The following is a 15,459-nucleotide window of genomic DNA, read 5'->3' on the forward strand; positions in this document are numbered from 1 at the left end:
CTGTATATTTAGGGTTTGGTATTTTTGGAGGTTTCAGGCATCCACAGGGGGTACTGGAACGTACCCTCACAGACAAGGGGGTGGCTACTGTATAAACATCAACATCTAAACGGCACAAGGATAACCACAGCCATAAAACAGCCTCTACACAGTTAAAGGATTATGCTGCCACTGCGTGTGTTTTGTTTAGCACTTGAACCTTTCTGGGGAAAACAACATTTTGTGTTTTCCTGATTATAATTAAGTTCCTGGGGAACAAGCTTTTTGGCTTAATTAGCATCTAACCAAAAAAAAAAAAAAAGTGCCTCCTGAAGAGCTGGCCTCCCTCATGGGCCTGGTTGGAGTTCCGGCTGCTCCGCTTCCGATACAGCTCCCTGCTAATGTGCCCAGGAAAGCAGTGGAAGATGGCCCAAGTCTTGGGGTCCCTGCAACCACGTGGGAGACCCAGAAGAAGCTCCAGGCTCCAGGCTTCAGATCAGCCCAACTCCAGCCGTTGGGGCCAATCAGTGGGTGGAAGACCCCTCTCTGTGTCTCTGCCTGTGCCTCACCGTAACTGCCTTTCAAATAAAAAAAGTGTCTTTAACTACCAAATGATTAATACTATTAGGTCTACAGAGCCGAGCTCTTTAGCTAAAATTAAAACAAACAAACAAACAAAAAGATTTATTTATTTGAAAGGCAGAGTTAGAGAGGGAGATATAGAGACCTTCCATCCACTGGTTCACTCCCCAAATGGCTGCAACGTCCAGGACTGGGCCAGGCTGAAGCCAGGAGCTTCACTGGTGTCTCCCCCAGGGGTGGCAGGGGCCCAAATATTTGGGCCCTCTTTGGCTGCTTTCTCAGGCGCACTAGCAGGGAGCTGGATGGGAAATGACGCACATGGGCATAAACTGGCACCCTTATGGGATGCCGGCATCATGGGCTGCTTAACCTGCTACGCTACAATGCCAGCCACTTTAGCTTAAATGTGAATCCTGATTCATTTCCACTTTAGGTGAACTGGATCTCACTGAAAACTCCTGAGACGAGATTTGAAACCCCTTATTTACTATAGAACTACGAGCTCCTTAGACGAAGCTCCTAGCAATGGGGTCAATGTGGAGGCATTGACCACCCCACGCTTTCCCAGTTGTACCACACCTCTCCCAGCTCTTCCCCAACTAGGCTGACCATTTTCCCCACCTGTGATACATCTTTCCTTGCCTGACAGGCCTGTTCACTGCTTCCTCCCACTCAGGTCGAGAACAAACCCTTCCTGGCTAATGTCACACTGAATCGTCAGGCTCCAGCTGCACGGAGCAAAGAAGCAACTCCAGGGCTCTTCCCTAGAGCTTCTTGAGGGCATGGATTCACGTTCTCCATCATCATATGCGTGTGTGTGCGGCACAGCCCAGCACATGGCCGGCACTTGCTGGGTGGTTAGTGAAGGAGTCATCACTAACACTCCATGGAGAGCTCAGCAGTTTCCAAACTGCCCTCAGATAGATATCTTAGCTACTCTTAAGTCCCTAATTCAACAAGCCTCACAACGGGAGGGGCTGAGAAGACAGCTCATTCTGCAGGTGATGAGACTGAGGTCAGGTCCTACGGAAGAGTGTGCGGGGATCAGACAGCTACCCAGTGGCAAAGCAGAGCCTGCACCTGAACTGCCAGTGTCTTTCTAGTTCCCAAGGGAGCAGACGTCTCCTGACGTCCAACAGGCTTGCATGCCCAACTGCTTATCAACATCACAGCCTTTAAATCCAAATAACATCTCAAACTGGACATGTTCAGAAGTAAATTCTCCCTTCTTCAGAACCTGCTCCCTCTCCCCCATTTCAGTAAGTGGGATTCCACCCTTTTATACGCTTAGGCCAAAAATGTGGGAGCCATTTTCAACTTTTTATTCTAGATTTCCAACATAGAAGGAGAACGAATAGCTTAATGAACCTCACAAACCCATTAGTCAACTTCCACAATTACCAGTCTTGCCAATTTGATTTTCTTTGTTTTCTCATCTTCTTTGCAACCTCCATTGAAGATTTCACCTAGCTGTTTTCTTCAGAACAGGTCTAAATAAGACAGACCTTGACCTTGTAACCACTTGGTTCTAGCAAGCGTGCTAACCAAACTCTCTAGTCTTAACAAAAATACAGTTAAAAAGGCACTTAAAACCCTTCTCCCACCAGAACAAGGACTAAGAAAGAAGTATCTAAATTCCGGACTAAAATCAAGGTACTCGCCCATTATCATACTTAGAAGGCTTTAGGGAGAGGGCCTGTTGTGGCGACAAAATGAACACAGGTGTGAACTGTTTTTACCTGACGCAGAATTTCTGCATTACTTGGATCCAGTAAGTATTTATTTACTGATTGCCACATGAGGGACATAATTAAAATGACAAAATATAAAGAAAACCCAGCTGCTGCTCTCAAAAAGTCACAGGGATGTGTGGGAGGGGGCAGTGGCGGGAGGGAGGAGAAAAGTACACAAATAACTAAAATCCTGGAAAAGACGGACCAAACCCAAGGTAAAACTTCCTTTTTAAAGCCACCCACAGAATTTGTAGACCTTAGGCTATGGCCCTTCCATAACTTTAGTTTCATCTTCTGCTGTATTTATTGCTGTATCACCAATAAGTCAGTACTACCTGGGAATCTGGTGACCCACAGGAAAGACTTCTGGGTGTAGATTTTTAATGTCACATTTTCTATTCACCATCCAGTCTTCCCACAGGAGGGGACTGGAAAGCCCTCCCAGGGTTGGGAAAACAATGGAGCTAATTCAATGCCCATGACACTTCAAAGTGCTCCACCCTGAAGGCATGTACAGCAAACAGCTTCAGAAACAGGATAGGATAGTGGGAGTGGATCCAGGAGACACAGCCAGATCTCCTTTAAAGGGCTTCCAGGGGTTCTCTTCTGCTACCTAAAGGACGGAGATCTTGGTGATCTATTCTTATCTCACAAGTGCCCAGGTGTAGTTCTTTGGACAAACCAAAGAGGCCAGTGAGATTTGGTAGACAGGGTGTGTGTGAATGAAGGAGGGTTGAAGGCAGCAAGGCAGCTGACACGCCCATGGCCTTAGATATCCAGGAGAGTGGAGTTAAGAGGGGCTGAGTTGGCATGGGAGGGAGATTCACATGATGATCAATCTCTTATCAAGACTGAGGAGGGAGCAAAGATTAGGGGGGCAGAAGAGGAAGGCAGGAAGGAGAAGGTTTGACTGTTTTAACTGCAGTTTAAGAAAGTGATCACTGGTGGATAGAGGGAAGATGCCATGAGATGGGGAACCTGGGAGGTCAGACCACACAGGGTACCAGGCAGGAGTGTGCCGAAGGACCTTAGGACAGGAGGGTGTACAGTTGTGAAGAATGTGCTCACGTTGGGGAGGAGGGGGCTCACTCACCAAGGCAAGGCACAGCAGGAGGTCACTAGATGAAGGGGTCACTAAATGAAGGTTTCAGGTGACAAGACGTAAGGATGGCAGAGGGGACAGAACACTGAGAATGGAACCAGGAATGGATCATATGAGGAAAGACTACAGGTTTTAGTTTATGGACACATGGATTCCTGGGCATAAGGGACTTAACAGAACAAGAGGATCAGTGGGCGTGTCAGTGAGGCAGGAGACACAGTAGGGTGAGTGGGCTCATGGGGTGAGGACTGGCTGTCTAGGCAAAAGGTGAAGAGAGGTATTAAGGCTGGTTGGGCTCAGGACATCCTACCCCAAAATATGGCACTTTGAGAAAATGACAACAGCAGGAGAGTCACTTCATCTTCACCTTGTCCCCTGAAGCAAGGCATGACACCTGGGAAAGAGCTCTTTCTCCTAAAGCAGGCCATACCGGTACGAGAGGTGTCCTCCTATACCCAAAGGAAAAAGGGCTGCCTTATGTCTGAAGATATAGGGGTCACAGAGAAGCTGAACAGGCCTTGGTGGGCTGTCCCCAGTTTATGACCCCAAGACCATATCCTTTTGCCCTATTAGAGTTCTCCACAATCATCTACTCTTCAAACCTAGCATAAGCACACAGGTTTAACAGTTTCCTTGGCTCTCGGGCCACATAAAATATTAGATAAATCTGTCTGCTTTTCTCTTGTTGATCTGTTTTGTTGTAGGGGCCTCAGTCATAAACCTAGGGTATTTTCACTCTCCTTCTAGGAGGAGTCTGGGGGGGGTCAAAGGTCATGAACAAAAGGATGAGAAAGTCACCAAACCCTGGGGCAAAGGGTTGAAACTTGAAGGTCTTGGAATGAGTTGATGTTGGCTTTAAGAATCACTAGAAATAAGGCAGAGGTTGATGTTATCTGGTAGACTCAAGGACAAGAGAGGCAATGGAATAAGTGGGTGTTTTGAGGCTGTGGGTTCAAATTTCAGCTCTGATGTGCCGCTATGTTGAGTTCCAGGTTCATTTACTTAAAAGCAAATCCTGCCCCCGAAAAAAACAAAAGAAAGTGGTAAATATAGTATTAACTACCTATCGGGCTTGTTGAGAGGTAAACCAAAGCTTGGAACACAGAAGGTGCTCAGTAAGTTAACCATTATGAAGGCCTTCTCAGGGTGAAGAAGCAGAGAAGAGAGGGAGCCATAGCAAAGGTAAGAATAGGATGGGGATTCCAAGAGGTTAGTAGTGCAGTAAGAGAATGTAAGACACTATGTACTGAATTCCTAGTACCCAGAACAGAGTAAGAACCTCAGGAGCTTCCCAATAATATAAGCTGTTGTTACAGCTCCACTTAGAGGCTCTCCACGTGCTGCCAGGCTTGTTTTAACTTAGGCACTATCATTATCCTCACAGAGGTGGGAACTCAGAGTTCAACAGGCCAAACGCTATGGCAAAGTCCCGCAGCTGGAGGGCCACAGTCGGACTGGAACACAGATTTCTTATCACATCCATGCTCCAAGCTGAACCGCTCCGCTATACCCCTTGCAAACATGTTAACGGACAGGGCCTGATTCAGGGAAATGGGCATGGGCTATTAAGAGTGTAGGAGGTCATGGGAGGAAGGGAGGAAGATTCACGAAGTGGACTCTGGGGTTAAGTTTGCTAGAGGAAGCTTCTAAGGTAGAGTACAAAAATGATCTGAAACATTATCTTGATGGAGAACTGGAGAATTTCATAGCTGTAAAGAAGCTCTGGAGATCACCTAAACCAAGCTCATCACAATACTGACGAGACATTGAGGCCCAGGGTGTGTAAAGGCCTTTTCCACATTCCCAAAGCACAAGAGTGGCAGAGCTGGGACTTGAACCTGGGACTACACACTCAATACGAAGTCTCTGATGCCTCCCACGACTGCTACTTCATATTCCTCCACATCCTCGTCGGCACCAGAAGGGCACTGCGGGGTTTTCCACTCAGGTGCTGACTGACACTGCAGAGCGGAGGGTGCAGAGGCCAGTGAGAATGACTTCAGGACCGGTGGAGACCCAGAGATGAGGACCACGGGGTTACAGGGCAAAGGCACTGAGGGTTACCCCGAAGATCAGTGAGTGGGAAACTCTCGAATACGGCCTAGGAGCTGCCAGAGAGTTCCAGGGGCGTCATCAAGTTTCTGGCGAACACAGGGTAGAGCTTGCGGCAAGGTTTGGGGGTCACTGAGGAGGAATGTGGGGATCCTGTGGTCGTGTGAATCACTGGCTTAGAGCTGAGGGTCACTGGGTTGGTGGGTCCGAGAAGTACTGAGCAAACCCCTGGGCTGGCAGCCTACGAGTGAGAGTTAAGGTCCTGGGGTCAGTGGGTGGGTGTGGGGGTCACAGGAGGTGGAGGCTGGCCCAGCCACGGGGTGGGGTTTGGGAGTCATGGGGGAGGAGTGGCAAGGTAGAATGGAGGGGCAGGGACCCTAGGTGGGGGAGGGGCCAGGCCACCGTCCAGCGGCCCAGCTAAGGCTGGAGGAGGGTGGGCAAGACGGGCTCGGGATCTTCCCAGGGCCCTGCGCCCGCCCGGCCTCCCGCCTCGGGCACGGTGGACCCACTCTTCCCGCAGCCACCAACCTGACAGCCCCCGAGGGCGACTCCGCCGACAGACCGCCATGCACCGGGCCCCGCCACCAGCGCCGGCCCCGCAACCCGCCTGCGCCATAGCCCGCCCGCCCGCGCGCAGCTTGCCTCGCGCGGTATCCAGGTTCCAGGGCCGCCGCACTTTTCCTCTCCTCTCGGCGCGCCTCTACCGGGCCCCGGAACCCGTCTAGAAAATACAGGGCACGCTCCACCCCGCCCCCCCCACCTCGCCGCGGCGGCCGTCCACTTATCCTGGTTCCGGGGCCCCTGGAGCCCCGGCGGCCGGGCTCTGAACCGGGCCCCTCGGAGCCCGCCCCGCCCCCGGCCGGGGTGACGCACGGCCCGCGAGGCCGGGCGCCGGGGGAGGGCGTGATGACGTCACCACGCCGGGTCAGGGCCTGGGCGCGGCTCGGAGCCCGGTCGTCGCTATAGCAATCCGGAGCCGCTACCTCAGGGAGTCCGGCGGTCCCGGGCGCAGGAGCGCTCCCGCTGCACGTCAGCGCTTCAGGAGCGGGGCGGCAGGAGGACCGGTTGCGAGGGAAGCGGTTCCCGCGGGTTTCCGCGGGTTCCCGCGTTCGCGCTGGGGCTGCCGGCGCTCCGCGGGGCTCCGAGCTCCCCGGCTTCCTCCTGGCTGCCCGTGGGCGCCCGCAGCGCCAACTGCGGCGCTCCGCCGTGCTCGGTGCCTTCTGATCTGCGAGCCAACCTCTTGAAGGAAGCAATTGCAGGTATTCCGAGCTCCTTGTTGAAAAGGACGACGTGGAGGAGCGGCGAGGGCCTCCTCGCCTCCGTGGGGAGCGCGCCCCGACGGCGGTCCTCTGGGGTTCTCTCCCGTTCCGGTGTCAGCCCGCTCCGGCCTGCGATGCAGTTACTGCCCAGTGAGGGCTTGCGGGGCGGGGGTGAACAGTCCAGGCCCTCTCCCGGGGTGGCCTCCTCCCAGGAGGGAGGGGCTGCGACTGGTGACTTTCTAAGAAAGCCGAGAGAAAGTTAAAACGGAATGCTCTTTTAGTTAAAAAAAATTTTTTTTAATAAATAAAAAAGGAGAGGAGTTGGATAAGGAACGGTAAAGACGGCCTCTTGGCGGAACGGGGTGCCTGGAGGAGTGAGGTGAGAAACCTTTCTCTCTGTGTCCTTTCACTCGGATTCTTCTTTCGCATTCTCCACTCTCCCTCTCTGCAATTTGACTTAGCAAATCTCATTTTTTAAAAGATTTATTTGTTTATTTGAAAGTCAGAGTTACACAGAGAGAGGAAAGAGAGAGAGAGAGAGGTCCTCCATCTGCTGGTTCACTCCCCAATTGGCCACAACGGCCAGAGCTGCACCGATCCAAAGCCAGGAGCCAGGAGCTTCTTGCGGGTCTCTCACGCTGGTGCAGGGGCCCAAGGACTTGGGCCATCTTGTACTGCTTTCCCAGGCCATAGCAGAGAGCGGGATCGGAAGTGGAGCAGCCGGGTCTTGAACCGGTGCCCATATGGGATGCCGGCGCTTCAGGCCAGGGCTTTAACCTGCTGCACCACAGCGCTGGCCACAACAAATCTCATTTTTTTAAAAGGAGGTAAACTGCAAACGTGTGGTAAGTACTGGATTGAGGCCTGTGCTAGCTGATGGTGACTTTGGGGACACAGGCGGTCTTTTCCTCCCACCCGTCTGAAGAGTTTGAACAGGAAGCCCTGCCTTTCCCTCTTAGACATCCCCTCTTCCCAGCAGTTCCAGGGCGAGGACTGGGAGCAGAGTTGTCAGGCTCGCGGTGTAGATGGGCAGTGATACTTGGTGGCCCATTCTCGTGGTTGATTATCCTTTATATATCTCTTGGTGAAAAATAAATAGCCAGGCCACAGTGGTGCTCTGGCTCTCCTGTTCTTTTTCTAGAGGTTTGACAAGTTATTTTCAGGTACAGAGAGAATAAATAGCTTGTCTTTTTTTTTTTTTTTTTGACAGGAAGTTAGAGACAGAGAGAAAGGTTTTCCTTTTCCGTTGGTTCACCCCCCAAATGGCTGTTATGGCCGGCATGCTGCGCCAATCCAAAGCAAGGAGCCAGGTGCCTCCTCCTGGTCTCCCATGCAGGTGCAGGGCCCAAGCACTTGGGCCATCCTCCACTGCCTTCCCGGGCCACAGCAGAGAGCTGGACTGGAAGAGGAGCAACTGGGACAGAATCCAGTGCCCCGACTGGGACTAGAACCCGGGGTGCCGGCACCGCAGGCGGAGGATTAGCCTAGCGAGCCGCAGCGCCATCCAAGTAGCTTGTCTTAAAGCAGGAGATAGTCACACACACCATGGCATTCTGGTTCACAGCAGGCTGTGTACACGACAGTGGGCCCAGGGGCTGTGCTGCCTAGGGAGCTGCGTTAGTGTAAATACACGTGCTGATGTTTGCACAATCACAGAATCACTTAAGATGCGTTTCTCAAAATGCGTCCCTGTTGTCAAGGGAAATGTGACTGTGTATTAGGGAACAGAACCATGGATGTACTTGAGTTGGTCCCCTCCAATACATCTTTTTCCAGAGTAAAAAAAGTATGTTCTGACATTCCCTGCAAATCCTAATCTGTTGGCTTATGATTTTTTTATGTTACACATTCAGTAAAAGTTCTGGAAAACTGTTGTCTATCTAAAGTAATTCTTTTTTAAAAAATTTACTTATTTGAGAGAGTTTCTATCTACCGGTTCACTCCTTTTTCTTTCTTTTTTAAAAGATTTACTTATTTATTTGAAAGAATCACAGAGAAAGGTAGAGACAGAAAGAGGTCTTCTGTCTGCTGGTTCACTCCCCAGTGGCTGGAGCTGAGCTGATCTGGAGCCAGGAGTTTCTTCTGGGTCTCCCACGTGGGTGCAGCGATCCAAAGAGGTGCTGGTGTTGCAGGCTGGGGCTTTAACCCGCTGTACCACAGCGCTGGCCCCTCTTTTTTTTTTTTTAATTATTTATTTATGGGGGCCAGTGTTGTGGCACAGCAGGTTAAGCCTCCCTCTGTGACACTGGTATCCCATATCAGCGCTGGTTCAAGACCTGGCTGCTCCACTTCTGATCCAGCTCCCTGCTAATGCACCTGGGAAAGCAGCAGGTTCATCCCTTAAGTACCCACAATGGCAAGACTGGAGCCAAGAGCCAAGAACATAATCCAAGTTTCCCATGTGGGTGGCAGGAACTCAGTTGGGCCATCACTGCTGGAAACAGGAGCTGGAGCCAGGAATGGAACCCAGATATTCCAGTGTGGAACATAGACATCTTAGCTGCTGGGCTAAAGTAATTATCTTTAACATAGACATCTTAGCTGCTGCCCCTAAAGTAATTATTCTAATGGTGGATAATTTTAGGTCCTCAGGCGAGCTGGTAAGGAAGACTTTTTTGAAGTGGCATACGGAAGATCATTTCTAGGAGCTTTTTTCTGTCTACACATAACACATTTCTATGTAGGTTAGTGCTCTTCAGACATTTTTAAAAAATGGATGCCATAAAATAGTTTTAAAAGCTTTGCATCCCTTGTTCATTTTTAAGGTGATACCTAAATTTTCTTTTTTTTTTTTTAAGATTTATTTATTTATTTGAAAGAGTTACACAGAGAGAGGAGAGAGAGAGAGAGAGAGAGAGGTCTTCTATCCGCTGATTCACTCCCCAATTGGCTGCAATGGCCGGAGCTGCACCAATCTGAAGCCAGGAGCTTCTTCTGGGTCTCCCATGCGGGTGCAGGGGCCCAAGGACTTGGGCCATTTTCTACTGCTTTCCCAGGCCATAGCAGAGAGCTGGATTGGAAGTGGAACAGCTGGGTCTTGAACCGGCGCCCATATGGGATGCCAGTGCTCCAGGCCAGGGTGTTAACCCACTGTACCACAGCACCAGCCTGATACCTAGATTTTCTATCACCAATTTATGTACATATAGAGGATATAATTTCTGACTAATTGTAAGTTTTGGCATTTTAAATTAAAACCGTTCATTCTTAATTGCATCCAGTAGACTCCACCTGTCCTAAAAATTTGATGCCCACCATCATCCATTAAAAGATATATGGGCTGGTGCCGCAGCTCAATAGGCTAATCCTCCGCCTGTGGCGCCAGCACCCCAGGTTCTAGTCCTGGTTGGGGTGCCAGATTCTGTCCCAGTTGCCCCTCTTCCCGTCCAGCTCTCTGCTGTGGCCCGGGAAGGCAGTGGAGGATGGCCCAAGTGCTTGGGCCCTGCACCCGCATGGGAGACCAGGAGAAAGCACCTGGCTCATGGCTTCAGATCAGCGTGGTGCGCCGGCCACAGTGTACCGGCTGCAGCAGCCATTGGTTGGAGGGTGAACCAACGGTAAAGGAAGACCTTTCTCTCTCTCTCTGTCCACTCTGCCTGTCAAAAATAAATAAATAAATAAATAAATAAATAAATAAATAAAAGATATATGAACAAGTTCTTTAATGGAAATTTTGTATGGTTCCCTTTCTTTTCTAACTCCTTAATCCATTCACTAGTATTTTGTTTAGCTTGCTAAACAAAATAAATATATTACACATTTTTTTAGCTTGTGAAACCTAAAAAGCACAGTTTTATTGAAAAATGCATCTCTTGATGAGAAATACAGTGTTTCTTGTCAATTAGTTTGGGTATTCATGCATGAATTTACCTAAGTGTAGAGGATAAGGTACCAATCTCAATTCTGTACTTGCTTTTTATTTTTAAGGCCTATGCATTGAAAAATATTGTTCACATAATTAGGAAAGGAAGAGATTTGTTAGGATGATATTCCTTGCTATGGCTTGAACCTGATTTTGCTCCCAGAGTCATGTAGGAATTTAATCCTTACTCTTAGGTTAATGATACTGAAAGGGTGGAAATGTCATCCACTATGGTGCTTAGAAGTGAACCTTTTAGAAAGTGATTGGATTAAATTGGGTCATTAGGGTAGGATCCCCATGACTGAATCCTGGTTGCTTTATAAACGGAGAGACCACAGACACAGATATCGGTAGACATGCACATTCCCTGTGTCTTGTCATGTAATGCTTTGAGCCATATTATGTGTGCCTACTTGCATCAAACTCTGATCTTTGACTTTTGGGAACAATTAAATCATAATTATATCTAGAATTCAAAAAGAACTCCAGTAATTTTTGTTAGGTACTAAACTTTTGGGTTGAGCAGCTAACAAATAACTTAATGTGTAGGATGAAAACGTGGCTCACTTGGTTAATCCTCCGCCTGCGGTGCTCTCCTAGGCCATAGCAGAGAGCTGGAAGTGGAGCAGCTGGACCTCGAAGCAGCACCCATATGGGATGGTAGCACTGCAGGTGGCGGCTTTACCTGCTATGCCACCGCACCGGCTCCCCAGTAATTCTTGATACTGCTTTTAAAGATAGAAACAAGCCTTTTAAAATCCTTAAATCATTAGGAATAAGATGGATTGCCAAAAAATTTAGGTGAAACCAACAGATCCTGTGTCTCCTCAAGGGTTTTTCTGGCTCTAAGTTAAGCTACTGAGATAAAGGAAGAGACACCAGGCTGAGAAGTTTCATTTCGTATTTTAATAATAATAATAAAAAAGACAATACAAAACCCAAACATTTCTTTTTACAAGTTCAGATACATACTTTTCCCCAAGTGCAAAATACTCTATGAACTGCATCATTTGATGTTTATTGTTGATTGTGTAGGAGGTGTTTACTATATTGGCAGCAGTGGAAGGCTGATATAAATACAATATTTTTAATTTTCTTCTGCTTTAAAAAAAAAAGCCTCCCACATGATGATGATGATTCTCTGAAACTTCGGTTGAACTCACACAGAAGAATAAAGTTTTCAGTTTGTCCAAACTGCTACAATCTGTGTTGTTTAGATAAGCTTATAACAACTGGGGCTTCTATTCCCTCTAATCATATATTTTCTTAAAGAATTCCTAGTCCAAATAGTGGCCCAAGGACAGGGTATGCTACCTTTGAGACAGGTCACATTTAAAGATATACTTTTGTTGTTTGCTTCATTTTTCTTTTACGGTGCTTAAGAAAGAAGCCAGGCAAGGAAACATTTTCTGCTTATGGTCAGTTATACTTTGCTGCTGTTCTCCATTTAGAAGCTGTTGTATTGAGGTTAGGTAGCAAATATAAAAATTTGAATGCTCTTTAACATTTTGAGATGGGACCTCCTAATCCATTCCAGAATCACCTTGAATATGCAAATGGAGAACACTTCTCAGCACACAACGTTTCATTAGGGCCAAAGATGAGGCCTGTACTACTGAACTTACAGCCATAAATCTGGGTCTCCACCATCTCAAACTGACCAAACTCCAGGGATGTCAGAGCAGTCACAGCTCAAGGTCGAGCATTTGGGGATTTCTATGCTTGGGATGGGCAGCTTATGTCCAGGCTCGGATCAGTTTTCTCCTGACTGAGTTCTCTGAAGTCATAAGTCGGGAATGGGCCTAGCCTGATAATATGGGAAAAGGGGCGCGGAGAAGTAAAGAGGAGTTGCCGTGTTGCTGAGGAGCTAAGTGCCTTTCTGGTATGCAGTCATTTTGTGCTTCATGAGAACAGCTTCCCATTCCCCGATGCAGATCCGAGCAGGTTTTCTATTAAGATGAATAACTCATAATACATGGCCCTGCAAGCACCCCACCCTGCGAGAGGCCTCTGGGTTGGTTCATGAATGTTTGCTATTTACACCATCTTCCTGTTTCCCTCCATTGGTAAAAAACCTCTTTTCTGTCTGACCTGTAAAGGCCTAGAGAGTCCCTGAGTGTCGACTCCTCATTCAGTCCACTTAACCCCTAGTTGGATGCCCCAGGCCCAGCCCCCTCCATAGGTTCAGCAGTAGCTTTGCCTGGGTTCTTAACCCCTAACTCGGAAAATCTAAATTAAACTTGGTGGACAATAGCAGGTCTTGACCTGCTCACCAAGAAGCCTAGTGGTCTACGCTTTCCAGACTGTGCAACTTGTTTGTGTCCCTTAAACCACGGAATAAACGGCTGGAGGAAGTATATGTATGTATATGTATGACATGACAGGAAAGGAAGGGAGCCATCAGACCCTGAAGGCATACATGGAGAGCAATTTTGTCTTTCTAAGAGACAAAGTGGCAGGGGAAAAGGAATCAGAAGGTAATTCTAGGATGGTCGAAGGCAACTAAAACAATCTTTATGGCACTTTCTATTTCCCCTGCTTGGAAAAGTCATTTTGCACCTTTACAGTGGCCCTCTGACCCAGGGAGACAAAGACAGCCAGACACTCCACCAAGAGCTGCAGTATTGGCTAACAGGTGTCAGGGGATCTAGCGGTGTCAGTGCTATTCACTGCTAAAGCAGTTTTGGCCCATGAGTGAAAGGTGGGCATCAGGCTCCTCTAGTTAAGTTTCCTAGGAGAACAATAGCTTGGGACAGTCACCTAGAAATGGACCTGAAGGGTCTGTTGGTAACCTCAGATTAGGACTATAGCTTTGGGGAAACTAGAAAGAGCAAATAGAAAATAATCTTACAGGCAGCTGGAATGAGGGCAGAGTGTGTCTAAGATCTGGGCCTCATCATGCACTCGATTCTTCTTTTGCAAAACAGTAGTCAAGAAAGCTAGGCTTGAAGTGAACTTTGAGAGGGAAGTGGCCAGGGTCAGGCAAATATCTGGTGCCCTTGCCAACTTTGTGTCGTATTCTTGGCTCCCAAGCCTTGTCTCTGGCCTCAGGATGGAGTCAGCCCATCCCCAGGTGGTTTGTCCTGGTCCTCTTCCATGTGCACACCAGCAGAAAATAGGATGAAGACAGGGAAGAGGTGCAGGTGTTCCCTATTTGGGGTAGAGAATCACTGACCCATTCCATTGGCCTCAGTAATCAGAAGGTCCGTGCTGAGTCCATGGAGAGGCATAGTGATGGCAGCATACGCTTAACAAACGCATGCACCTCTCCTAATGCTCCATCAGGTTGCCAGAATTCCCATCCTACACATCAGATACCTCTGAGTAACAGCCCTGGGGTTCCCCCGGCTGAGGGCCCTGGAGGTCTGGGTGGCCGCTACTGGAATAGAGACAGACAGATGCTCCAGCACTCAAGGTTCGTGAGATTCAAAATTGATATTCTTCCACTCCAAACATACAGTCTTCACTCCTGGGCAGCTATAAATAGGGTTGTTCTAATTGAAGAAAAAGAAACAAAAAACAAAACAAAACAATACCAGAAGACAAAAACTCCTCCCTCTAGACAACATAGACTCAAAATGATTGCACTTATTAGATGTGGACAGGGTGGGCAGGAGGCTTGTCGGGTGCACACGTACTCCTCTTGTTGCCCACAGCCTGAGGCCAGAGGTAGGTGGCTCCAGGCTGGCTGCAGAGCAGGGGTCCTCTTTGGTGGAGCCCTCAAGCCACCTGGGGCTACAAAGGGAAAGACAACTGTTGGGTGAAGCCCAGCTGGCTTCAGGTCAACAGCCACGCTTCTTTAGGGACATTCAGCAAGGGGAGAAGGGCTCCCCCAGGGAGCACTTGTGTGGGGCTGAGGGGATAGCTGGGCCAGGGAAGACAAGTAAGAAAAGGCATTAGTGTTTGAGGCTGGCTTCCAGTTGTTCTCTAGTCTCGTCCTTTAGATAATATGTTTTCTTTCTGTTTCGGTTTTTTTTAGTGATACTTGAGAACCTGGTATCTGTCCTGCAGAGCCATAGTCTCTCTCAGGGAGCCACCGTGGCACATTCAGCATGGTAATTCCTGTCGCTTTCCTCATTTGGCTTGTGTCCACTAGCCCAGCGACGTGGGCCACTTGTAAATCCTTATGGAGTGGACCTTGGGCAAAGACATGGAGGGAAGAAGGAAAGGACTGTATAGATAAGAAAGCCAGCCACGTAGGTGATCTAGGACACAAGCCATGTGCCCCAGAGGAGTGCTGGTGGCATTAAGCTTGGAAGCCGAAGGTTTCTTTGGCAGGACCCTGGGCTGCTAGAGTAACCCTAGGGAGCACAGTCAGGGGACAGTTGGGCTCCCAACTAGCAAGGCACAACCCTGTAATGGCAGAAGCCCCTCTTTGCCTTCCCCGTACTCAACTAGGCTCACTTCCTTCGAAGCTGCTGGGCCCAGGGATATGAGCTGTACTGTTCCTTCACCCCTACTGGGGGATAAAGCCAGCACTGAATAGCCTTTTCAGGGAGCACATAGGACAAACGAGAACAGTGAAGAAAGGAAACGAAGAGAAGGAGAGTGCCTGGTCTGTGTAGTGATATGTTTTTTTCTCCAAAGAGAGAGGGGAGGGTTCCTTGTCTGGGGGTGGGGGCTGTCAGCTCAGGGCTGAGGAGTCTGGGGGCTTCAAAACCTGGATCTCTGGATTTCGGGGCACTATTTGTAAGGCCTCAGGAAGCTGGAAACTTTGGAGCGGAGCAGCTTGATGAAAGATTTTGGCAGCATCTCCTTGTGTTTCTCTGTGTACTTGAAGTAGTTCTGGGGGTGGGCCAGCACCTCAAAGAAGGCCTTGATGAGCTTCTTGTCCTGCAGAGGATGGCAGGCAGCAATGTCAGCCTTGGCATCAGCAGTGGGACAGAGGCA

At 48.9% G+C, this 15,459-nt stretch overlaps 3 protein-coding genes across 20 annotated transcripts in view; 1 reads left to right on the plus strand and 2 right to left on the minus strand.

Annotated features, from left to right (window-relative positions):
• ZNF76 (zinc finger protein 76) overlaps positions 1–6,334 on the minus strand; it is a 32,046-nt gene extending 25,712 nt beyond the window's left edge. For 5 of the 11 annotated variants that reach the window (XR_016234644.1, XR_016234646.1, XR_016234645.1 and 2 more), the window contains exon 1: positions 5,977–6,118. The gene's annotated coding sequence lies outside the window, so the exon portion shown is untranslated. Of the gene's footprint in view, positions 1–5,976 lie in introns of all 11 variants that reach the window. The other 6 variants (XM_008262814.5, XM_008262812.5, XR_016234648.1 and 3 more) reach the window with 5 other exon arrangements.
• A 238-nt stretch (positions 6,335–6,572) lies between these two features.
• Positions 6,573–15,459, plus strand: part of TCP11 (t-complex 11) — a 148,624-nt gene continuing 139,737 nt past the window's right edge. For 3 of the 4 annotated variants that reach the window (XM_089334051.1, XM_089334052.1, XM_089334053.1), the window contains exon 1: positions 6,573–6,707. The gene's annotated coding sequence lies outside the window, so the exon portion shown is untranslated. The remainder of the gene's footprint in view (positions 6,708–15,459) is intronic. The other variant, XM_089334054.1, reaches the window with a different exon arrangement.
• Positions 11,461–15,459, minus strand: part of SCUBE3 (signal peptide, CUB domain and EGF like domain containing 3) — a 36,330-nt gene continuing 32,331 nt past the window's right edge. For 4 of the 5 annotated variants that reach the window (XM_051855750.3, XM_051855754.3, XM_089334046.1 and 1 more), the window contains one exon: positions 11,461–15,402. In XM_051855750.3, the coding sequence (XP_051711710.1) occupies positions 15,253–15,402 (150 nt within the window). In that variant the 3' untranslated portion in view covers positions 11,461–15,252. The remainder of the gene's footprint in view (positions 15,403–15,459) is intronic. The other variant, XM_089334045.1, reaches the window with a different exon arrangement.

This window comes from Oryctolagus cuniculus, chromosome 5 (assembly GCF_051225735.1).
Source record: "Oryctolagus cuniculus isolate XC-2025 breed Fujian yellow rabbit chromosome 5, ASM5122573v1, whole genome shotgun sequence".
NCBI lineage: Eukaryota > Metazoa > Chordata > Mammalia > Lagomorpha > Leporidae > Oryctolagus > Oryctolagus cuniculus.